We start from the raw sequence: 25,859 nt of genomic DNA on the forward strand, positions 1-25,859 counted from the left end.
TTTCCTGAATCCTAAAAATACAGTGTGAAGTAAAAACCTTGCAAACATTTCAAAATACTGTAAGAAAAAGGATGTCATCTGCACGCTATGCAACACATACTGACAGTGCCCTTAACTAAATCTCTTTTGAATTTGTGTTTTAATACAACAAAGAACTTCTCAGGATAAAGGTAATGTGCGATCAGCCTCTCAGAAGATCTGATACATTTGTTGAAAGGCATATCATTCAATTTTTTTATTTTATTTACAATCTTTTCATTTCTTTGAACAAGGACATAGCCTGCTTGGTTTCATTGTTGTGTTTTTACAGGCAATATGATGACAACTGTAATCTCTGTTTGCTTTTACGGTTTATTAGCTCCTCCACTCGGCTGAAAGAAGAAACACAAATGTTAGCTTGCTGCAAGGTGGTATGTTTTTTAAGTATTGGGGAAAAAAAAAAAATCTGGTGGTATACTCTTTAAACGTGCACGTCATGATCCATGGATAGGACTGTCAGGCGGGAGCAATCTTTACGCTTTATCAGGCATGCACAAAGTGCAGTAAAAATGATCTTGCATTGATGAAAGGACTTGCTGCCATTCTAAGGGCTAAATCTGGTTCTCCCAAATTCTTGTCCGTCCTCTACAGAAAAGGTGTGCGCCATGGGCAGTTTAGATGGTACACAATTTCATTTTTAACCCTCTATTCATGTTCTCAGCAATATTCCTCCTTTCACCATAATTACGTTTTTGGAAATAACCATCCTTACATATTTATAGGTAGTAAAAACTGCTCTCCATTTCCCTAAATGCTTTACAGTGCCTCTTAGTCAGTTCTGTTTTATTACCTTCTCCTTTTATACAGCACTCTACAGCTTAAATTGATTTCACACAATGTTCTCCTGGGAGATATAAAAGGGTGGCCCGTTATATATCTGCTAAGTACTCACCCAGCTCCTGCTTGTTGTGTGGTCAATAGGCCATTTTAATTTACTTTTTGCTACAATTCAATGCTGTATGCATGTATATATTTATTTGACTTCATGGGTGCTACGGGTTTAAACTTACTGTAAGGGACCACAAAATGTAATGCTCAGACGTGCGCCTTTATTCGTGATTTTAATTGGTGTATTTAAATTTTATTTTATTTTTAGATCTTTCAAAAACAAAATGGCATGCAAAAAGCTACATATGTAACTTCCAACCTTTCTTTTTCAAAACTTTTGTCTACATTATGCAAAAAATGTATCAAAGCTTTTCGTGACAATAAAAAGATTGAAACTAAAAACGTACTTGGAAGGTACTCCAAAAGAAGAGGTCCTGGCTCACACACACCACCCTGTACTCCCTTCTGAAGAAAACCAAAAGTCCTTCAACAAACAGTCAGATCACAGGATATAAAGGAATCTGTTAGCATGTTTTTATTTTTTAAGTGCCCTTCATGCATATCAGGTCTGTCAGCAACATCCTAATGACACTTGTAATAATTTTACAGCACTGCAGTTTTACAAGAAGTTGTACTGCCTCTTATTCAGCAAAATGTATTAAACCGTGCAATGACAAAAAAAAAGTATAAACACTAAAACACGGACTGTAGGACAGCAGTACGCATAAAAGGTAGTGTTGCACAAAAAAGGAGCCGATTTCATCACATATATACAATATAGATATGTACACATAGATCATCCTCTTAATAAACAATATCAAAATAATCTATCCTTATCGAAATATCCTTCCTAGAGCTTTGCCTCTTGCCTTAAAACATGACAATTTCAAGATTATTTACACAAAGAAAAAAGAAAAGGTTAACATACAAACACACACTGACTCACAGGAGCCACAAATGCCAGAATTACTGCTATGCTGGAAAGATCCCATTTGTTATACAAGTATATAAGAAGGTTTGAGTAGTAAAACAGATTTAGAAATGTAAATAAAAACAGATAGAAAACACAAAATAGTAGGTCATTCAATTGTAGTATAACATGTGCATGTCCAAATGTCGTGTCCCCCCTGGAGCTCTTAGGATATTATATACCAACCAATATCCTTGGGCCTTTCCCAAAACCAGGTCGAAACGTTGGTCACAAATGTAATCATGGTTTCATTTTTATTTTTTGCATTAAAACAACATTGGTCTGTGAATAATGTCCTAAGAATGCCCCAGTTTCACACATACATAGTTTGATTCATACCGCATTGGATGCACCAAGGCATATGGGGTTAAAATTAGAGTGACAGTGCGTACATTTTATTATATATACACTCACACATACATATACAGAAACACACTATATGGACACATTTATTGGGACACAAACCTCTAAATGATTGAGTTCAGGTGTTTCAATCAGACCCATTGCCACAGGTGTATGAAATCAAGCACCAAGCCATGTAGTCTGCATTTACAAACAATTGTAAAAAAAATAATTTAAAAAATGGGTCGCTCTGAAGAGCTCCGTGAATTCAAGTGTGGTATTGTGATAGGATGCCACCCAGGCAATATGTCAGTACAAGAAAGGTCATCCCTGCTAGATATCCCAACTGGAAGTGGAGTTATTGGAAAGTAGAAGCGTTTAGGAGCAGCAGCCACTCGGCCATGAAAAGGAAGACCAACAAAGTCACAGAGCGGGTTCACCGAGTGCGGAGGCGCATGGTGTGTAAAAGTAGCCAACGCTCTGCTGATTCCATAGCGGACTAGTTCCAAACTTTTACTGAAATTAATATCAGCACAGAAACGGTGCATCGGGAGTTTGCATGGCCGAGCAGCTGCATCACCAAGTACAATGCCAAGCGTCGGATTGATTGGTGTAAAGCACGCCGCCACTGGACTCTGAAGCAAAAGAAACATGTTCTGTGGAGTGTATGGCAGTCTGATGGGTGAGCCTGGGTTTGGCGGATGCTAGGAGAAGTTTTCTGCCTGACTGCATTGTGCCAACTGTAAAGTTTAATAAAGGCAGGGATAATGGTATGGGGCTGCTATTCAGGGGCTGGGCTAGGCCCCTTACTTCCAGTGAAGGGAAATCTTAATGCTTCATCATACCAAGACATTTTGGACAATACTATGCGTCCAACTTTGTGGGAACAGTTTGGGGAAGGCCATTTTCTATTCCAGCATGACTGTGCCCGAGTGCACAAAGCAAGGTCCATAAAGACATGGTTGGATGAGTTTGATATGGAAGAACTTGACTGGCACTCCACAATCTTGTGAAAGGCCTTTCCAGAAGAGTGGAAGCTATTACAGCTGCAAAGAGGGGGCTAACTACATTTTAAGGTCTATGTATTTAGAATGCAAAGTCATAACATTTCCTGTTCGTGTAATGGTCAGATGTCCCAATACCTTTGCCCATATAGTGTATAGTATAGAAAACTTTTTTTTGCATTAAAGCAGGGGTTCTAAACCATGTTGGCATGGGACCCAAATTGTAGATGGGGTATGAGCTTAGCGACCATTCTACACTAGGACAATTTGCATTCTTCATGTAATTAACAATAATTACACTTTGCATAACACCGTAGCTTCTTCCCAGTGCCTGGCCAATCTCCACTATACTACTATTAAGAGTGGCTCCACTTAAATGACATGGGGATCACTTTTTGGGTCCAGACCAAATGTTTAAGAACCACTCTGCCTTACAGACACTAAATGCGGGACAGGTAGCACCCACAGGTTCTTCCAATCAAACAGGCATTTATTATTTGGTGAAGCATTTAAATTCCACTTACAAACATTTATGTATGCATTATATATATTTAAACATTCTAAATACATAATACACACTTTTAAAAAAAAAAATGTTTTAAAAAAAAAAAATATACAAGAACAACTTAACTCTGAAAAAAATGTTTTTTCCACACTCCCAAACTGCCTTACAAAATCTGGAAATGACCTCAAACAGCATTTGCATTTATTAATTTTCTTTTTTCTTTTTAACACATTCCCTTATGCATACCAATCTATTTAAAAAAAGATTTTGAGCTAAAAGTGTAATATCTAAATAACCCAAGAAGAGCTATTTGATTAAAAATAAACAATTTTTCAGAGCCACTACTAATAGGGAGAATCCCCCCCTGCCCACTAATATATACCCTAAGGGTTTATTCATTAAACAAAGAATTGTGGTGAAACTGAATTGCAATATTCAGGCCAAAACAGCCACGTTTTGACTGTAGCAGCGTTGCAGAAATTTTACAAATCTTTTGTTCCGGCCCAAATTTTGGAATTGAATTACAAAACACTACAATTCACTGTTGAGTCAATAAAACTTTACATAGAAGTTAAATGTATTTATGTTTCAGACTTAAATTAGCAGGCAGTTTTTCACCACTTTTTTTCTAACTACAATGTATGTAAACAGACACAGAAACATTCCATAGGAAGCCCTTACAATAAAGTCTCTAGCTATTCTTTTTTTAGTGCTAGACTTCACAATCTTACACTTTACCCAAGTTAGATATATTCTATCTTCTTTATTTTCAAGATTTTTTTTTTCCTTTTAATAGGTTCTCTTGTTTGTACAAAATGGCATTCCTATATAGGGAACATAAAGAGCCCCTGCGGTATGCTTGTAAGCAATTTTACAACCTTATTCTTTAAATCTATTTATATGCTTTACGTCCATAATTAACAAACTAGTAACGCCGTTTTAACAGAAAATAAAAACCATGCAAAAATATAAAAAAAAAAAAAAAATCTAAATTGGATAGCAAACCAAATTGAGATAAAATAGGCAGCAGTTTTAAAATAATTCAACAAAGTAAAAAAAAACGATCTTGCACACTGCACTTATTAAATGTAACTATACCCTGCATCAGATTAAACTTTGAATAAAAGGTGAAAAGAAAAAAAAATCCACAACACAACTAAGAAAAAAGTGTGCTAGTGGATGCAATTATAGTACCATGAAATCGATTCTGTGACATAATTGCCTTTTAAATGCACTGGACATCATTCTTAAGTTCTAACAGGCCTAAATAAGTTATATAAAGATGGGAGGAATTTTTTTTTAAATAATAGCGCTCTTTTTTTTCACGGATATACAACGACTGAAGAAACCATTCAAAGATCTAGAAAAATGTAAACATATAGAATTATTTTGCAATGGCAATATTGCACAGAGTCGAAAAACCTCAGAGGCATTTTGTGATCAGGTTTCAAAGCGAATTTCCTGTATATAAAACTGTCTGGTAGTGCCATGGTTACTTCCTATTAAGTCAAAACACCGTGAGGTTAAGAGTTGGCTTCAGGTCACCTAGAGATATACATGCAGACTAGGCTTTGCAATTCCTATCGGTGAAACTAAAGCCACAAAGGGATTATACAGAACTGTAAACCTTATTAGAGACTTCTAGACCACAACAAGACATCATATTGATCTTAAAAATTGCTCAACACCTCCGATGGGTATCTGTATTCCTTTTTGGATCAACAATAAGCCAGGGCAAGACAGTACAGAATTCCACAGCATACAAGAGAATACAAGATGAGACTTTTCTAAAATTACAAATCAAATCCTTTAACATTGTAAGCACATGGCTTTTCTAGAGGGCATGTGTATTAGCAGTGAGATTCTTGGTATGAAAAGACCGTCAATGGGTATCGGTTTAAAAAATTGGAAATCACTAGCAGGCACAAAATGAAACATAGAATAATTTTTCTTTTTTTTTTTTGGACTAGCACAAATATTTTTTATTTTATTTTTTTTACAATCAACGTCAAAGGTCGTTGCAAAATATGACACTATATGTAACGTGCTATATTGTTACATTAGCCTTCATAAATGTCAAACCCTTGACTGCATGAATACCCAAGATACCTACAGCCAAACTGCAACCTGACCTAGATCAAAATTGTGTTATTGGCTCTTATGGCACAAAAAATGAAGGGCGCCTCTTAGCTTGGCTTGCGCGGTTAAATGGCAGTGTAAATATAACGAACAGTTGTCCTTCACAAAATAATACAAAGTACAATATTAACAGACCATATAAATAAACTGGGAAACATACAGGGGGACAGAGGGTCCCAGAAATGCTTGTTTTCCACTTTGCAGTATGGAGGAAGGATTGAAATGCAAATCGATAGTCTAATAGTTGTGCTTGGGGAGAGATTTTATCCAGATTTCAGTGTTGCACTTGTGGTCAACATTAGTTAACACAAAGCTGAACAAGCTGTCTAAATCACATAACGATAGTGAGCGACTGCAGCTTACCAAGGGTACGGACAAGTTGTACACGTCAACTCAAAGCATTCGTTTAATTTATCCTGCTAAGTATATTCTGATTGTCATCAAAGTCAACAAGGAGAGCAGTGCTTTGTTATTTGGATACTTTCTTTACCTTTTCGGATCACATTCATGGTCATGTATACCAAGAACACGAGGGGGTTAACAAGACAATATCACTTTTTTAATAGTGCTATACAATAGAGTCCCAATCAAAGTCATCTTGAATGTCATCTGCAGGAAGCGGACGGCGCATGTGGAAGTTGGGGGACTGCATCATGTGCTGCTGGTTCATTACTCCGTGATGTCCTGTTAAATTACAAAGCATGACGTCAGGGTGGTTGCAGTTTGTATGATACTCCTCTTTGCAAGAAGGAAATAAATAGCTTGCTTCTATTTATAAAAAAAACAAAAAAAAACAAAACAAAATTAGATTTGTTAAGGAATTGAAAAAGTGCATACAATGAAAATATAAAACATTGAGGAATGGACCATGTTTTACAGGCACATGATCATGGACACCACTTTAACCCCTTAAGGACACACGACGTGTGTGACATGTCATGATTCCCTTTTATTCCAGAAGTTTGGTCCTTAAGGGGTTAAGCAGCACGTGTATAATGGACCAGCATTTGCGGTGTACAGCTGCAGAGGGCGCCATGGTAACAGGGGCACACAGTGGGCAACACAGCTCACAACCAGAAGTCGACTGACTTGCCACACACAATGTCACGGACTGATGGTGCTTAGTGTGCCACTGGGTGTGGTGCCATGCTGTCTGTCCCACTCGAATGCCTAGATGCAGCTTCTGGTGTGCACCTCCACAAGAGGCAGAACATGAATAGCTGTGTACTAAGCTCTAGCCAATCAATGGGCTGCCACTGGTTACCATGGCAACATTGGCACTTAAGTGCTGGAGCCCTGGTATTACCCAGCAAACTGGGCCACCAGGGATCAGAAAGTAACAACATTGAGGGGAGGTATGATTTTGTTTATGGTAATCAAATATTAAAAGACACATACACAAACACACACTATACCATATGTGGTACCATACACACAGAGCACCCTCTATACACACACACACACACACCCCACACCCTTATGCAAATGTACACAAGCACTACAGTCCCTATAAACATACACACACTACAATTCCTAGTAGACACGCTAAAAGACACCCCAAGGCACACATGTCCACATACACATGCTACAGCCCCCAGTCACACATAATACACCACAAACAGATGCCTTTAAACAAACTATACCACAAACAGCCTCCTCCACACACACACTATACCACAAACAGCCTCCTCCACACACACACTATACCACAAACAGCCTCCTCCACACAAACACTATACCACAAACAGCCTCCTCCACACACACACTATACCACAAACAGCCTCCTCCACACACACACTATACCACAAACAGCCTCCTCCACACACACACTATACCACAAACAGCCTCCTCCACACACTATACCACAAACAGCCTCCTCCACACACACACTATACCACAAACAGCCTCCTCCACACAAACACTATACCACAAGCAGCCTCACCATACATGAAAAACATTATTTACCAACCCACATGAAAGAATAGTGCAAGTGTGTCATTCAATTTTTCATTTTATTTCCCTTTGCAGTGCAGGAAGAGCATAGTGAGTACCCAGAAGCCCAACTGCACCCAAAAGGGAGGACCCGCTCTGAGACCTACAGGTTAAGCACAGAAAGGTCCTTGAAACCATGACTAGGCCTCCCAATCTTGATAGTTAACCAGGAAAATGTTTTTTTCCTACTAGAATCCCCTTATTTATTTCATTGCCGTACAAAGAAAGCTATTAATAGCAATGAGAAAACCAATTTGAAAAGAATGTTTTTTTAATAAAGCACAAAGTTTACAGCCATGGGAAAAATAATGTACACCCTCTTTGAATTTTATGGTATCACAAATCTGGACATAATAACGATCATCTGTTCCTTAGAAGGTCTTTAAAATTAGATAAATACAACCTCAAATGAACAACAATACATGACAACATGTCGTGATTTAACAAAAATAAAGCCAAAATGGAGAAGACGTGTGAAAAAGTCTGCATCCAGATAAGTGCTGCTAATCAAATGCCCTTGATTGATCATCAGCAAAAGTGACCACCTCTACAAAATCTGAAGTTTTAACAGTTTGCTGGTCTGGAGCAGTCAGGTGTGTGTTAACACAATACCGAGGAGGAAAGACTTCAGACATGATCTCAATTGCTGATCCCCATCAATCTGGTAAGGATTACAAAGCCATTTCCAAACAATTAGAAGTCCATCATTCTACAATGATAAAGATTATTCAGAAATGGAAAACATTGAAGACAGTTGTCAATCTTCCCAGAAGTGGTCCCAGCAAATTCACCCTGAGGTCAGACCGTGCAATGCTCAGAGAAAAGGCAAAAAAACAAGCAAAAGTTAAATCTCAGGCTCTACAGTCCTCAGTTAGAATATTAAATGTTAAAGTACATGCCGGTACAATCAGAAAACAACTGAACAAGCATGGTTTGTTTGGAAGTGTTGCCAGGAGATAGCCTCTTCTTTTTAAAAAGAACATGGCCGCACAGCTTAGGTTTGCAAAGTTGCTTCTTAACCAACCACAAGACTTCTAGAACAATGTCAAACAGACAAGACCAAAACAGAGATTTTTGGCCCCAATGCTCAGTGCCACTTTTGGCAAAAAACAAATACAGCCTATCAGCACAAACACCTCATAAAAACTGTTAAGCACGGTGGTGGAGGAGTGATGATTTGGGATTGTTTTGCAGACACAGAACTCGGGAATCTTTAAGTCATTGGGTTGACCATGAATGCCTCTATATACCAAAGTATTCTAGAGTCAAATGTCCGACAGCTAAAACCTAGCCGAAATTGGGTCATGCAACAGGACAATGATCCCAAACACACCAGCAAATCTACAACAATGGCTGAAAAAGAAAAGAATCAATGCAACGGTCTAGTCATAGTCCAGACCTCAACCTGATTGAAATGCTGCGGCTGGACCCAAGAGAGCTGTGCATAAACAAATGCCAGCAAACCTCAATGAACTTAAGCAACTTTGTAAAGTAGAGTGGGCCAAACTTCTTCCACAACGATGGGAGAGATTGATACTTCAAGTTATTGCTGCTAAAGGTGGTCCTACAAGCTATTGTATCATGTAGTGTACTTATTTTTTCACACATGGCTTTTCCATATTGGTTGTATGTTTGTTAAATAAATCATGAAAGAGTGGAATATGTTACGTGTTGTTATTTAATTGAGGTTGTATTTACCCATTTTTAAGACCTGTTAAGGAACAGACAATTGTTATGTCCTGATATGTAAATCCATAAACTTAAAGAGGGTGTACATACTTTTTTCCATGACTGTATATTTTGTGCTGGATTAAAAAAAATATATATTCTTTTCAGTTTGTTTTCACATCGGTATTAAAGGCTTTTTTTGTACGACAATGGAAAAAGGGGATTCTGGTAGGAAAACAAAAGTTACCAGGTTCAAGACAGAAAAGACTAAACTCAACCAAAACAGCGAGGTCAAAATGATTAGGAAGAAATAATACGTGGTGGTGGTGGTAGATAGAGCAGAGTCTTATTGCATTATACAGATGTAGCATTCAAACAAATACATTTTTAAACTTTAGAAAAAATGATCTTGCAATTTATAGATAAAAATGACAGAAGTTCTGTAAACATAAAAACAAAGTCTTATAATCCAGAATTCAAAACAATTACAATATGGCAGATTAACAAGGTATGATAACAATGGCTTACTACTAATAAAAGAAAAAAAGGGAATAAAGAACAGGCATTATACAGTAGAAACAGAATATAATTTTGTGACCTCAAAATACCAGCCCAAGCAGGCAGTGTATTCGATATGTACCTGTCATGGCGGATCCTGTAGTGCTCATTGGTGGTGGTATGAGGGGGTAACTCGGAGGTCCCATCATTGATGGCGGTAAATTTTGCCGAGAATCAAGGTAAACATTTCCTGTACGACAAGAAATACCAGAGGTGACTTTACAAAATTAAGTACAAGAAACCAAACCATTTACAAGTTATAGCTTTGTACATTTCCATCTAACTTTAGGGAAATATTTGGAGCAATTTATTAAATGTCAGATTTCGCCCCTCCTCCCCCCCTCCCCCCATCTGTTTTTCTTGCACCCTAACCACCATTTTTGAATGAGTGTAAATTCTTCACTGACGAAATTGATTTAGGAATATTTGCAGTCAAAAAAATGGGTGCAATATGTCTGCCACTAGATATTTGGTGATCTTCTGAAATGGAAATTACGACAAAAACAGGAAGAATTTACTATGAAGAAAAGTGTCGCTTTTTAGATCACCTTAATAAAAACGATCAAAATAATGATGGCATCTAAAAGCCACTTTTCAGAACACTTTGAGAAACACTCTGTCCCCCCCAATGAATTTACAAGATGCTGGTCCACCTGGCCTATCAATATGCTACCCTTTGCATGTACAAAAAAAAAAAAATCTAGTAATTCTGCTTTTTCATTCCACCCTTTTGTCAGTTTCCAACCGAGTAAACAAAGAAAGCTTAGCTGTTTTGACATTTTCAGGAGTATTAGCGTGTTCCTGTCTTTTCCCTGTGATTGGCCCAGTGTTCTTGGGGGACTAAATAGACACTATAGTCACCAAAATAAATTTAGCTTAATGAAGCAGTTATGGTGTATAGATCATGCCCATGCAGTCTCACTGCTCAATTATCTGCCATTTCGGAGTTAAATCACTTTGTTTATGCACTCTAGTCACACCTCCCTGCATGTGACCTAGAGCCTTCCTAAACACTTCCTGTAAAGAGATATCTAATGTTTACACTAATTCTGTTTCATTTAGAATGTCTTATCTCTTGCTCTATTAATAGTTGCAGGAGCCTCTTGTTAGTGATTAAGGTTCAATTTACAGAGCAGGAGATAAAAAATATCTAAAGCAAGTTAACACCAGATTGAAACAGAAGCGATTTTTTTCATGCAGGCTATGTCAGTCACAACCAGGGAGCGGTGGTAAGGGCTGCATGAACAGAAACAAAAGTGATGTAACACCTAAACGGCAGAGAATTGAGCAGTGAGACTTCAGGGGCATGATCTATACACCAAAACTGCTTCATTAAACTAAAGTTGTTTGTTTAGGTGACTATAGTTTCCCTTTAAGCATTATAGGGTGAGTGCAGTCAAGTACCCACAAATATCAGAGATGATGGGATAAAAAGCAAAATTGTTATACATCGTAATATGCATGGTCACTGTACATGTGGTTAGCAAAGGGTCAACTGAATGAAACATCAAACTTTTGTGAACCAATAATGGCAATATGCTTGGAATGGAAGGTTCTCAAAGAGATAATGCGTTAAAATTCTCTTGTATTAAGCATTTTGGGGTCCTTAACAGTACATAAAACTTTGAATGAAATGTAAGCTTTATGAGGGATGGGAACTGTGTCTGCATCATGGGATAATTTCTTTTGGACATTGAACGATTTTACAAAATCTACAACATGTTAAAGTTTTTACCGCACCATATCGATTACTGTAGAGCTGCGGGGAGGCACTAATTTATTGGAATCATACATTCTCTGCTTACAGAACAGATGTCCAAGCACAACCCTCCAGCTGCTCTAATCCTGGGAGAATGAAAGGTACTCTAGTCCAACAATAATTTGAACACCCCTGTTTCCATAGGAAGGTTGTTAAAATAGAGAACTTGCCTGATCCGAGGTGCTGTGTGGGTTTTGCCGTGTGCATGTTACCATGGCAAACTGGAGACTGAACATTGCTCTGTGAATGGATGAGGCCAGTCTGTGTGAAGAATTTATTGAGCGAAGAGCACAAGTCGGCAAACTGAACTTGATCGAGTGACCAATTCTTAAGATCTGCTTGTCTCATGCTTTCCATTAAACCTATAATGGGGAAACAAGGATTGAGGGGGGGAAAAAAAGTTAATAAAATCAAAATAAAAAAAATTGAATTTGGGGGAGCATAAAATGTTGCTCCCAAAAGGTAAGATACTTTCTTTAAATCCTGAGTTTGACCGTTGCTTCTTAAAACAATATGTCCCGTCACCACAAGTCAGCTTTTACAGAAATATCAAATGGCAAGACGGAGACGTACTGAATTTCGGATGGCTGGTGAAGACATTTGATGCATCACCCTGTAGCTTTGAGACATGGCAATTCTTGGAAGCATTATATCTGTGTGCATTTATTATTTTTATCTGAGCCAAGTACACTCAGCAGTACTCATGGTGCCTGTGAATTTGCCAATCATATCTGGCTTCATGCATTAATTAAAGACATCGGGGAGAAACAGAGGTTTAAATGTTTATCTAGTTAGTTTCAAAATGGTCTTAGAGTTGTAAACCAATTTGGCTAAATCAGTGTGACACACATCAATTCTCAAGGTATCCCCAACAGTGCAGGTTTCAGTATCAGCATCTGATACAAGGTCTACAAAATATGAGACCAGCGCTCACTGACCAGCTTTAAGATGTCTAAACTGTCCGTATGAGAGTTGAATGTAAGTTTTAGGAATCCTCAAGAGATTTTTTTTTTATTGTTGTCTGTTTTTGCTCATTGCTTATTTCTACCTTTGTTTGTTCTACTTCTATGCGTATAATTTGGTTGTCTTTAAAATCTGGCTCATATGTTCCTGATTATTGCAAATGTCAATCATTCATCCACAGCGGATTTTGTTTTGCTGTGATCATATTTTGTTTATCTTTATCACTATAATGACTCACTACGTCTGACAAATGCCATATTTCTCACATTGTGAATTGTAGAACAAATAGTAAACTGTGATTCGATAATTGTATATATAATATACCATACAGTATCGCGTATGAAAATCCAGAAGAAGAATTATTTAGCATACTGTGTACATGGCATCATTACACAACAAACTGAATTTTTTTTTTTTTTTTTTTTTTTTAAACTAGCAGCAGTAGTCTACTTAGAATTCGATCACAAGACTAGACAGCAGGCTCAACCCAATAAACAATTATTCGGCATCATGAGCATTAACTGGTTTTGCTCGGCCTATGCAGGTACTACAATGTATAACTTACTTTTGCTTTATTTTATGATGAATATAATTGCTGTAGCTTGTTGACCTCCCATAAATCAGAGCATGACAACTCAATGATTGGTTCTAGGTACTAGAAATTATGGGATATCAGGCTTGGCAGTGCCCCATGTGTCTGCCATACATTGGCCATATTTGCAGTTTTTAGCTCTATGCAGACAGAGCAGAAAATAAGCTAAAATATTTTAAGTAAAAATAGCTTAAATCTACAAACTGCCAAGCAATCTGGCTAGCGCAATGCATAGTTTTTGCTCTATAAAGCGACAATGTCATATACTTTAAAACCGCAATGAGTAATACTAAGAAAATAATTGCACTGTATATCTTATTGTACGCAAACGATCTAGTTCATTTAGAAAGAACAGAAAAGCATTGGAAAAGGAGAGCAAGTCCCATAAATGTACATATTGACGTGCAAACCCTGCGCAAATCCATGCTTCCAGGAAATCTTTCCAAGTCTGGCTCTCTCCTGCCAAATTTTGAGTGAAGAAAAAAAAAAAAAAAAAAGAATAGTTTGTTTGCTGGGAAAATACTACGGCTCCAAAAGGTGCCAGGCTATGAAGTTTGCACAGGTTCACATTACAAATGGTTTCCACGTGTTTTCTTAAAGGTATTCACAATAGAAGGTTAAGCAAAGAAAATGGAACCCCAATCTGTTTAAGGACAAATAAGACAGGCAGCCTACGATGAAACAACATTATCCTAAAGTGTATTATAAAATGTGCAGAACCAATCCAGAAGATAAGGATAGAGGGAGGGATGGTAGGAGGGAGGGAGGAAGGAAGAAAATGCATCTTCTCGTAGGCTCTGCAATTATGTCCATTGCCATCATGCAGTGCACGCTGACAACAGGTTTTTTTTGCACATAATTGACATTTGGCAGTCTGGAACACAGTATCGAGCTGCCAAAGTCACCTGTGCCGGGGGTGTAACTAGCCCCCAGCACACAAATGCAAATATCTCAGTACATGCAGCTGAGAAACAGACTCCAACCACCATGACCATTTCAAAAAGCAGAAGTGGTCGTGGTGGTTGTAGCAACCGTTTAATGGATTTGTACAGGCATTCTCCACTCATTCTGAGAAGGTTCTTTTGAGATGTACAGTCTAGATAATTCATTAAAATGGGCCAACGAATGCTGCAGTGATTCAACCAAGAAAAAGGACACATACCTTGAAACTGTGATAAGTCCACGTCGGACCAATTGGCACTGCTGGCAATTCGGCAGCTTTCTTTCAGCATATCTAAAGTGGAGTACCAATCTATCAAAAGGTATAACAGGTCGGAAACATCTATCAATAATAAGGTTTCATCTTCTGGGAACTAGATGCATTAAAACAACCCTGATAAATCACTAATTGGCCATCTATTTTGCTAGAGATCAGATAAGACAAATGCAGCCCACATTGATATTTTAAATATTTTTAGTACTATAATGTAAGATTGAATTTAATCATGTAAAATACGCGGTTAAGGTAAATTCTTCTAACTTGCCTACAAAATTAGCAAAAACAACATCAGTCACATTCAGCAGACTTTGACATCTCTGTATTTGAAAGGTATAAAATGTCCCTGTGTGACATGATGTTTAAATGAAACACAAGATTATGTAACATCAGTCAGATCCGGAGAGAACAGATGGTATAAGTTATCTGAAGAAGCAAAGCAGCCATATGAGGGCTGATGTCAATAACCCTTGAAAGTGATTTTCTGACTTAAAAAGACCACTATAGTGCCAGGAAAACAAACTCGTTTTCCTGGCACAATAGGGTCATTAGGTCCCCCCCCTCCACCCCTCCACCCTTAGAGCCCCCCTCCTGCTGGTCTGAAGGGGTTTAAACCTCTCCTCCCCCTGCCGACGTCCGCTACGAATGCGCATGCGCGGGAAGGGCCGCACGCACATTCAAACCGCCCATAGGAAAGCATTACTCATTGCTGTGATTTTCACAGTGAGAATCGCGGAAGCGCCTCTAGTGGCTGTCAGTGAGACAGCCACTAGAGGCTGGAATAACCCTCAGTGTAAACATAGCAGTTTCTCTGAAACTGCTATGTTTTTAGCTGCAGGGTTAAAACTAGAGGGGACCTGGCACCCAGACCATTTTATTGAGCTGAAGTGGTCTGGGTGCCTATAGTGGTCCTTTAACATTGCTGGTATAACAGAACTCTTTACCACGGTCATTGTTTAAACCCCCTAAGGACAAAAGACATTTTATGCTGCCTGCATTAAACATTCAGGTCCTTCATACTCTGTCTAGACATGCTAACACTAAGTGAGCTGGGCATGCTTCATGTTGTATCAGGGATAAGAGCGTTATTGGTCCTTAAAGGGAAACCGACACGTCTCAATGTTCACATTCCTCCTCTTCATTTGCAATGTTTGCCTAGGGTTTTCCATGTCTGAACTGTACATTACTGTACTGATCTATACATTTCCTTTTAACTGCAAACATGTCTATTTGCAAATGATTTCAATCATTTGATTAAATTTAAGAAAAAACAGAGGCACATCACAGCTGCCACTAATTACTGCTGCACATAAGAAAACCTAAAATCTTCCACAAAAAAAATAAATGAAACACACACACTCCAGATAGTTCAAAAGGAACGATCATATTTTTGTGTTGGCAGTTTTAGATTTTTAAAATGTGTTCATCACGGCTGACACTACTGCTATAGCATGCATTAGTGACATCTATTTACATCTAGCAAGTGAAAAGAGCAATGGGTTTGAAGAAAAAAAAAATATATATATATATCTTATTTTTTTTAAATAAACCTACACACACCTGTTTATGTGATAAAACAATGTTGTGCATCACCTAGATATCTCAAACTGGACTTTGAAGTCCCCCTTGGGCACAAAATGAGATAATTTCTCCACAACTATCCCAGAGGTCCCAGCTTGATATGCATCAGGGGCCACCCTGCACTTCTGCAGATAATCTTAGCAAGGGACACGGTTTTAAACACCGCTTTTTTTTTTTTTTAGACCAAAGTATAGGTGATGATCCAAAAGGATCAGTGACCATAAACCAGCTATGTACAGTTTTGACCTTCTGGGTCTCGTCAGCATGGTGCTGGTTTTGGTCTGGAATTTGTAGTCTCTCTCAGAGAATATAGTTATCTACCAAAACATTTTTGTGGGGAGCCCAAACATCAAAACTCTGCACAATGCAAATAGTAAAATTCAATTTTGCAGTAAGTTGACACTTTCCTGACAAAGCTCCCCGGGACAGAAAATATACGGTAAGTCAGAAAGTAACTAGGATTTTTTGTTCATTTTCTCCTTTTTATCAGTTTGTTGGTGTAATTAAATGTCTATTTTTTATATGTATGCACTGTACCAATTTTCTTTTCATAATAAATCTAGTTCTGCCATGGAATGGTATATAACTACGTTTCCCAAGGAGACCTATTCAATAGAATTTTGATTTCATAGACATTCTACTAGACTGTTTTGTGGAGTTTTTAACTTCAATTTTTTTTTTTTTGGTAACCTAAAGCACCCTATTTTGAAGTTGCCTTGGTGGTGGCAGTTTTTTTTATACTACAGATGTAAGTGGTGCTAAGAGCTAATTTAGTCATTAGTTTGCATCTAGTGCAGGCAAATAGTGATTTTGAACCCTTTCACCCACTGAAGCAACTCACATGCCCTCCTAGGAGTTGTGGTGATACTGGCAAACTGGTGGCATAACGGGATAGCTAAAAGGATTTCCTTTATTTTGTTTTTTAAAATAATTGTTTAGTGTTGCTAGTGTTTAAGACCAAGCACAAAAAGATGTACATTTCTCAATTTCCAAAAGCTGAACTAAAAAAAAAATATTTACACCTCAAACAGATTCCTACCCCTTCTCTGTTTGTCTTGCTCAAGGTCAAAAGAATACATGGTTGGTTTCTGGTCACTGATCCTTTGGGATCTTGTGTTTAATTCAGTGTCCACTGCTGAAGGGAACCTGCATAAATGCAGTATGCAGTCTGAACCACAATGCTTGTCTGTGCTCATTTACATATCATGTTGGGAACTATGGGGTAGCTGTGGAAATCAGATAATCGGAGTTTCTGTGCACAAGGGGGACTTCTCAAAGTTTAACTTGAGATATGTAGGTGATGCACAACACTATATAAATAAATTAAAAAAAGTTATCACACACACACTTTCTCTCTCTCTCATGTTTCCCATGATTAAATTCAACTTACACAATAGTTATATTTATTAACTGGATCCATAAATCGCACCCTACCCAATAAAAAGACAGATCCTCTTTAAAAATGCTAGTATTGTGGGATTAGAATTATCAGAATTCCTCCGCTACCTGTTCATTACCCCTGTTCTATGAAGGGTTTTGGAAGAATATATAGGCTCTTACCGTTCCCGCAGGGAATTTGCTGCTGTGTTAGAGATGTCTGATGCGCTAAGGTCTGATGCTGATGGTTGGGGTGGTGCTGCAGATGCTGATGCTGTGCCGGGTGGGGTGCTTGATGAGGACTATGCTGGTGACAGTGTGATGTATGCTGGGTACACTGCTGCGTGTGCGGATGATGTACAACGTTGTGGTGTATGTGCGGGGACTGCTGAGACTGCTGTGTGTGGAGGGGATGGGTCAAGTGAACCATGGAGTCGCCTACGGTGTTGCCAAGGTTACTTGCATGGCTGTTTGTCAGGTTATTTTGGCTACTGTGCTGCTGAGAACTCATTGTGCTGCTAGGAGAGTGCTGATAAGAGCAAGGAGAATGTGTCTGCTGGGGTGACTCCGAAGGCATGTTCATCAGACCTGTAAAAGAAAGCATATTCATATCACCCAGAGAAGTACTTTGCCAAGACAAAGCATAGAGGGCAGAAGCATACACAGTTAAAATATACATTAACCCCTTCAGAACACAGATCAGTAGTAAAAGGGCAGCATGACGGAATATCTCCGTCATGTGTCCTTATATGGTTAAATTGCAACTCCTAGTCGTATGCCACCCGTTGCTCACATATGGTACATCTTGCAGGTATTATGGATATATTCAACCTAACTGCTGGTTTACTCTGTTACCTTTAACTACTTTTTTTTTGTTTAACCCATCTTATTGGGTGTAGAAGATGTCATGAGCAGGATATGGAAGACCTCCATTTTCCAATTGAAAAAGTCCATATTTATAGCTTGTGAACTATTAGACAGACTAAGAATTTACATGACATTAGAAGGCAAGAAAAACCTAAAACCTCCAGTTTTTTCCCCCAGTCCACCCTCATGTTCTCACCTCCACAATGACAAAGAAAGAGTTTGGCAAATGAAATAAACAAGGAGCACTTCAGAGCACATTCTAGTCCAAAGGACTGTGAGGGATCTTGAACAGACACATTGTGTGAAAATGTTCAGGACTCCCACCCAACAGCCACAAAAATGCATTTTCATAGAAAAAGTCTTTCACATCAAATGCGGGCTGGAGTTAAACAGGGATCTAAAGCTAGAATGGAAGAACGTTTAGACAATGTGTTTATCCGTAAAACAGCAGCAAATCACCATAACACTTTCTTTTTGGAAACCGCATAGAATCTCACAAAGGTTGATCGTGACCGGGCAGCAGTCTGCTGGGCCTGCGCACTTTCTGATGGTACTGGCACAAAGAATGGGGGATTTGGAGAGCTTATATTTCAATCTAGGAATATATTTATAAAAGAACAGCTTGCACAGATGTTTTACAAAGTCTGGGTTTAAATAAATAAAGAAAAAGCACACGAATTCTGAGATCTGTCAAGGATTTTAGGAGTCCAAAAGGAAAATATGTGGTGTGGGACATTTCTTATGCAAACAACGGGTGGCAGTAAATAAGACGTACCCTGGGGTCTGGTATGAGTAAAGAGAGACATTTGGTCACAGATGGCATCATTTGATAAACAAGTATAAAAATGAAAACGCTAAATAATGGAACATGTTCATGTATTTGGCTGCAATGTAAATATGTCGAAAAAGTAGAAGGGATGTTCCCTTCCATTCTCTGATAGGACACCGAAGGACAATGGTGGCCATAAACCGATTACTGGATACATCAGGTGCTACAGTCAATGCGATCTGGTGGCAGGATGAAACTTCAAAGAGCAGTATGAAGGGGTTTAAACTGCACTGTGACTGTTGCTTGCTCATTCCTACGATTACAAGGATAATTAGCAGCAGGAATAAAGTAGTAGCATTCGTCCACAATTAAAGTCAGAAGCCATAGAGATCTGGGTATATCTAGTCCTGATTTAGGTTAATAAGACATTCCCTGGGGACTGATATCAGTAAAGAGACATATGGTCACAGAAGACTTAAACATGTCTCATTAATATAGCGTACTCCGATGGCACCGTTTTTTTTTGTGCTATTACATCTGAACACAGGTAAAAAAAAGTTATGTAGGTCACACTGCTTCCTGGAAAATAGCAGATGTGCTCTAAAATACAAACGAATGCAAATGGGCAAGCACTGCAGCGTGCAAACTGCTTAGTGCAGTGATGTCTGTTACAGATAACTTTATTAAACTGGACAAGGATTGCCGGTGACAGTTTTCTATAAAAATAAAAGCAAGGTATAGTGAAATAATCTGGGGGAATTTGTGATGATGAATAGGAGGGAGACAGAACTATTGCTTCACCGGGACCACTATCAACATATGCCACCACTAGCTATAAACTGCAATAGGGTTTTAATCAGAGGTACTAGTTTGTAGAATTTTTATTTTATTGATATGAATCCATTTTTAATAGCTGGAAAATCACTAACTTTTTTTTTTTTTTTTTTACACATTCTGTTCACCCCAATTAACACTGGTTAAATAACTAATCTGTCAGACGTGAATGAAATATTCCACCAGCCAAACTAGGTAGCATGCTCATCCGTTATGAGAAACGTGTCCCATTATTGCACCCACATCCCTACTTTCTGGGTTTCATTTTGCTATAAATAATGTGTATTAGTGTTATCAAGGATAACCCAGCGTTTGCTAACTTGGTGATAGTAAGGCATAAGATGAACAAGAATGTACTCGCAGGTACAAAGATGTCACCTGGGGTTCATTCTAAATGAACTCAAGATTGCAATTTGTAGTATTTAAATAAATGGAGCCCGTCAGTTTCATCAGAACAACTAGAGGGCAATTTTTGCCATGAACTGCAAACACGAGCAGAATACTGAAAAGGGGAGAGAAATTTAACTAAATGTCTTGATGTGCCTTATGCACATCAAGAATATGTTTACCTAAATAAACTTAAATATTAAAGAACTAGCACATACCATATATCCCTAGTTTATAAACAGACCTTCCCCCCACCCAAATTTATTTATTTTTTTTAAATAAAAAAATAAATACAAAATTGCTTGTTGTTTCACCCAATGATGTTCTGACTAAGCAAGTGACCCAAAGTACAGTATTAGTGAACCGCTGCCAGTTGTTGTGGAATACAGAACACACCATGTATCATCATCGCGTGGCTGGATAAAGGATCAATTCCTATAGGTTTTCAAACACCATTATTCTACAGAGCAAAGTGCAAGTCTGATTGAATGCAGAAATAACATTTTCATTAAAAAGGGAAAGGCATGCACGAATAAAAAAAAAAAAAAAAAAAAAAGAATACATTTAAAACACAAAACAGCAACAGATACCCACCTTGGTTTAGAGAGTGCTCAAAAACAGTCTTGTATAAGCTCCTAAATGAGTCACTGAGATCGTCGAAATTATATTCAGGGAAATGCTTTTCCTGCTCCTGTGTGTTATATGGTGACTGCTGGGTTAATGTGTGAGCAGATGGCTCCTGATGGCTTGTTACCTAATGAAAAGAAGATTAAGGAACAGTTTACATGGTAGTTAGCAGAAGAGCACAACTCTATAATGTAGGCATTAAAGTTAAAATACACATTTCTACTTTAACGTGCATTACCCACTAATTAATTCAACCAACACATACACCAATTATTATTCTTCACTAGTGCTGGATGCTAAAAAGTGACACCAACATAAGCAATATGTGGCACTTCCGTTTTACTCCAGACAGTGAAAATGTCTGCCTTGCACGTTCTAAGGATCCTGAACCCCATAAAGCAGGGGACATTAAATTTCAGCTCTCTGAGTTGGGACCAACTCATTATCATCAATTTTCTGGATTTCATCTGGAGTGTTTAAAAAGCAGGTAGCAGGACAATTGTCAAAACAGATTTTTTCAATGTGAGCAGGATCTACAGCTTCATATCAGCCCCTGAATGTTCATCCCTAACACACTGTACAACATGCTCCTTTAGAAACTGGACTGTGTCTCTTTCCACCTCGTAACGCCTTTATTATTCAAACTTATAATAAAAGATGTAGTATCGTATTGCACACAAGGAGACTTAACATAACAACCAATATGTATTCAGATACATTACGGCAGAGCTAGACTTCTTTTACAGCAAAGTAATGTCACCTTGCATCCTACCGATTTAAAGATTTGACCAGCATTGCATTCTTAAGATATTCCTTGCATCATTAAACACTACTAAAGCATATACTGCATGGGTGTGCATGAGCATTCACAGAGTAAATGTGGAAACAGTGAGACATTAGTATTGGATGCCAGGCTATGCATGGACAGCTGTGCATTTAATGAAAAAGAAATTTGAAAAAAAAAACAGAGTGGATTGAAATGAAAATTAGTACAACTAATAAACATTTTAGCTATTAAAAAGTTCCATTACTGCAACAGTACTGTTAATTGATTTTATGTAACAACACCCTTTAATAAACATACTATACTGTTCTGTATGTGGGTATCAGCCTACAGGTCAGGAACACAATCTAAAATTTAAATAAATAAAAATGGGAGGTATAATTGTACATAGATTAAACCATGTAGCTGAGCTAGCAAAGGCCCTGTACAAATCCAACCAAAAGATACCATAACACACACCCCACTATATTAATCGTGGCTGTAGCCCACAATCCCTGCGAGCTAGTGGCTTAGAAAAATTGCCCCTTGTCAGCTCTGACATTTTCTAAAGTTACTTTTAGGGTGCAAGGTACCCCAAAAGTCACCTAGTAGATTTCAATTGCTATAGCAACCACTAACTACTTTGAGGTGCATGAGACCTCTTATTTGAAAAGGGATTTGTTTATATGTCCATAAATAGGGATATGATCCAGAATGATCCCCTTTTTCATATAAGGAGTGTGTGTCATTAACATGAAAATGGCAATCGCCATTTACCTAATGACCTACAGGTGACAGGGATGTGAAATATTAGACTAAAAATAAGAGCCATCACTCTTTTCAAAATGTGGTAATAACCTCTAAATTCAAAACAGGTAGAAAGCTTTGGGTTTTCCACCCAACAGTTATTTTAAAGAATATATTAAGTTGTTTGGCCATTAGTCCAATACTTGGCAAAACTAAAAGATAAACCATACATTCCCCTAACTATGGAATCTTACGAATTACAAATTAAAGCAAGACAAACACAAAAACACAACCAAATAATCCGAGATGTTCAGGGGTTAAAAAGCCTGGCATTGAGGACTCCTGTAAAAAGCACAATGCCTACCCAGTACAAACACAGAGATTGTGCCAGCACTCTTATTCTTAGAAAGAAATAGCACAAAACAAAGAACTGGATGAAAAATGAAAGAGCTTGTTGTGTGCCCAGATCCAGAACGCTTACCGGCGTATAGCTATGTACACTGCCAACACTTTTACAGTTTAAAGACGACACACTCTGATCAGAAAGACTGTTGTTAAGGCTACTTCGAGGGCTGTCATTGCCATCCTGATCTGGGGTAATTAAGGTTACCTAGAAAACAAAAATTTTGAAAATTAGAAAATATCAGCAGCCAGCCTAATAAGCCGTTATTCAGGTTAATTTCTCCAGGGGTCTGTTTCTCTAAAAAGCCAGATCGATGCATGCAGTACAAAATTTGAAAAGTAATATTACACAACTGTCAATAGACCTCATGAAGGTGGATTAAAGGTTTATACTGATGAAGCAGATGAAAGACTTCACTCATGGTGCTCTGCACATACAGAGAGCTGATATGATATAGATATATATATCTATATATATATATAACAAACCATGTTCTCTACAACAGAATAGGCCCATCATTTAAAGTGTTACAGACAGGGCCAGGTGAAGCTCAGATACAAAGAACATTTACAGGGTTCTACAAACTCTGGGTCTCCAGATGTTGCTGAACTACAACTCCCATGATTCTTTGGCTACTATTTAATTCAAAGAATCATGGGAGTTGTAGTTCAGTGGCATCTAGAGGGCCAGAGTTTGGAGAATCGCCGGTTAAAGATTTGCCAAACAATTTAACCCTTAAAACCCCGTGACAACTTCTACCCCTAAGACAAATAAATAAAATAATCTAGTAACATAATAGAAACACTATGTGCATTAAATAAAAGTAATGCCACTGACCTATACAGCTAGAACTCCCATGAAGTTCCACCATCCAACATTTTATATATATATATATATATATATATATATATATATATATATATATATATATATAAATAAACTGAAATACTTGAAGCATTTTAATTATCAAAAGAAAAAAAGGAAAGAAAGTAAACGTACTTTGTTAGTCACAGTGTTGATAGCCAGATTTGGAGAGGCACTTCCAGAGAGAATACAATCCATTCCCAATGAATCGGAATCCGCGTATGGTGTTGAGGCCTGAAATATATAAAAATAATATAATTAAAAACAGAGATAAATATGTCCTAGAAAAAACAAAAAGAAAAGTAACGCCACTGCAAGCACTTAAGGGCCACAGGAGGTTTGAATCGGCACAAAGCAAAAAGTAACAGGGAAAGGTTATACACACCAAACCCCTAAAGTGTTTCGGAGCTAGGCATGACAGTGACAAGACTCCTGGCGGGAAAAGATGGTGTTAACTGGGATACCGAATACCAAGTAGGCATGTTACAGTCAGGAGCTTCTGCAAAAAAAGGCAAAGACTTCCAAAGGTCTCCTTCCAATAAAACTCAAAAAAGGGAATTGATACCTATATACATAGCATCTAGAGCAGAGGGGGAAACAAGATATAGTATTTAGTATTAGCTATCCATGATTTGCTGCAATGCCCAAGTTTTTGATGTTCTAAACTGTGACCTTATATATCACTAAACCAGGTTGGAGAACAGGAGAATGGGGGCCATACACATGTCCCGGGCAAAACGAGAAATATGGGAATCTTTGCCATACATGACCATAGAAAAAGAAAATGGAGCTTGGATGTATCTGTAATGAATACTAAAAGCTATAGGAGAAATACATTAACCCCTTAAGGACCAAACTTCTGGAATAAAAGGGAATCATGACATGTCACACATGTCATGTGTCCTTAAGGGGTTAAAGGACCACTATAGTGCCAGGAAAACAAACTAATTTTCCTGGCACTATAGTGCCCTGAGGGTTCCCCCACCCTCATGGCCCCCCTTTCACCGGGCTGAAGTGGGATGAAGGGGTTAAACACTTACCTTTCTCCGGGCTCCTCCTCCTTTGGACGTTATCGGCTGAATTCGCATGCGCGTCAAGAGCCGCGCGCGCATTCAGTCAGTACATAGGAAAGCATTTCTATTTTTTTATTTTTTTTATTTCTTTTTGCGTTGGTGTCGTTGGGACACTATGTTCTTATTACATTTTTTTTTTTAAATGCCCTGTTGTTTGTGAGGTCTGTCTGCTATTTATTATGGCATGTTATCATTTTTTCAACAAATAAAGATGCATTATTTTTTTAACTACCTTGTTTATACATTATGGATGGCAGAGAGTTTGGAGCAAAGCGACAGATGTTTTGTGTGTCTTTGCATGCCTTTAGAATGACAAGGCATCATGGAAGTTGTAGTTTTAAAACATCTGTGAATCTACCTTTGTGTGGCTAATTATCTATATTTATAGCAATCGCTGCAATGTTGTGTGAGCTGCTGTATGTTTAAATAATGAACACAGTGTTGCATCAACTCTGCTTTATCTAGGACATTCTAATCTATAAAGTCATCATTGGTGGAAACTGCATTGCTTAAGACATTGCTTAAGACATTATGACAGTCAGTAATACTGTTACTGTTTAATAAATGTGTACTAGTCTACACACCCTCCAGCATTCCATGTGGTTCAATAGTAAGCCACTATTCAATGAAAACAATGTTTACATTCTTCCTGGCAATTACACATGGAAATATGTCTGAGTTCAGAGCTACGAACCAAGTAATGGCAAAGTCAGAGGTAAAACAGGAGTGATCATAATTAACTATGATAATGAAACAAACAAAAACAAAAAAACAGCTTACTAGAAGCAATATCCTTATAAGGACATTGACAATGAGGAAATTGCATTTATACTACTAGATATTTTCACATTATTAAAAATGTGAAAGAGAATTTATTTTACAATTTTAAATTGCAGAGTGGGCTTTTTTTTTTTTTTTTAACGATTAAATGTCAATGAACAAGTTATGGGACCCACATGTCCATTCCAGTTGTCCCATTTATTCAGAGATGA

At 37.9% G+C, this 25,859-nt stretch overlaps 1 protein-coding gene across 3 annotated transcripts in view; it reads right to left on the reverse strand.

Moving 5' to 3' along the window:
- Positions 1-5,426: 5,426 nt before the first annotated feature.
- Positions 5,427-25,859, reverse strand: part of FOXJ3 (forkhead box J3) — an 83,328-nt gene continuing 62,895 nt past the window's right edge. Inside the window, exons 7-14 of one of the 3 annotated variants that reach the window (XM_063436581.1) lie at positions 23,930-24,028; positions 23,009-23,137; positions 20,985-21,144; positions 17,717-18,121; positions 14,522-14,593; positions 11,975-12,166; positions 10,128-10,235; positions 5,427-6,595 (exon numbers count right to left, since the gene is read on the reverse strand). In XM_063436581.1, the coding sequence (XP_063292651.1) occupies positions 6,396-6,595; positions 10,128-10,235; positions 11,975-12,166; positions 14,522-14,593; positions 17,717-18,121; positions 20,985-21,144; positions 23,009-23,137; positions 23,930-24,028 (1,365 nt within the window). In that variant the 3' untranslated portion in view covers positions 5,427-6,395. Of the gene's footprint in view, positions 6,596-10,127; positions 10,236-11,974; positions 12,167-14,521; positions 14,612-17,716; positions 18,122-20,984; positions 21,145-23,008; positions 23,138-23,929; positions 24,029-25,859 lie in introns of all 3 variants that reach the window. The other 2 variants (XM_063436582.1, XM_063436580.1) reach the window with 2 other exon arrangements.

This window comes from Pelobates fuscus, chromosome 11, assembly GCF_036172605.1.
Source record: "Pelobates fuscus isolate aPelFus1 chromosome 11, aPelFus1.pri, whole genome shotgun sequence".
In the NCBI taxonomy this organism is placed as follows: Eukaryota; Metazoa; Chordata; class Amphibia; order Anura; family Pelobatidae; genus Pelobates; species Pelobates fuscus.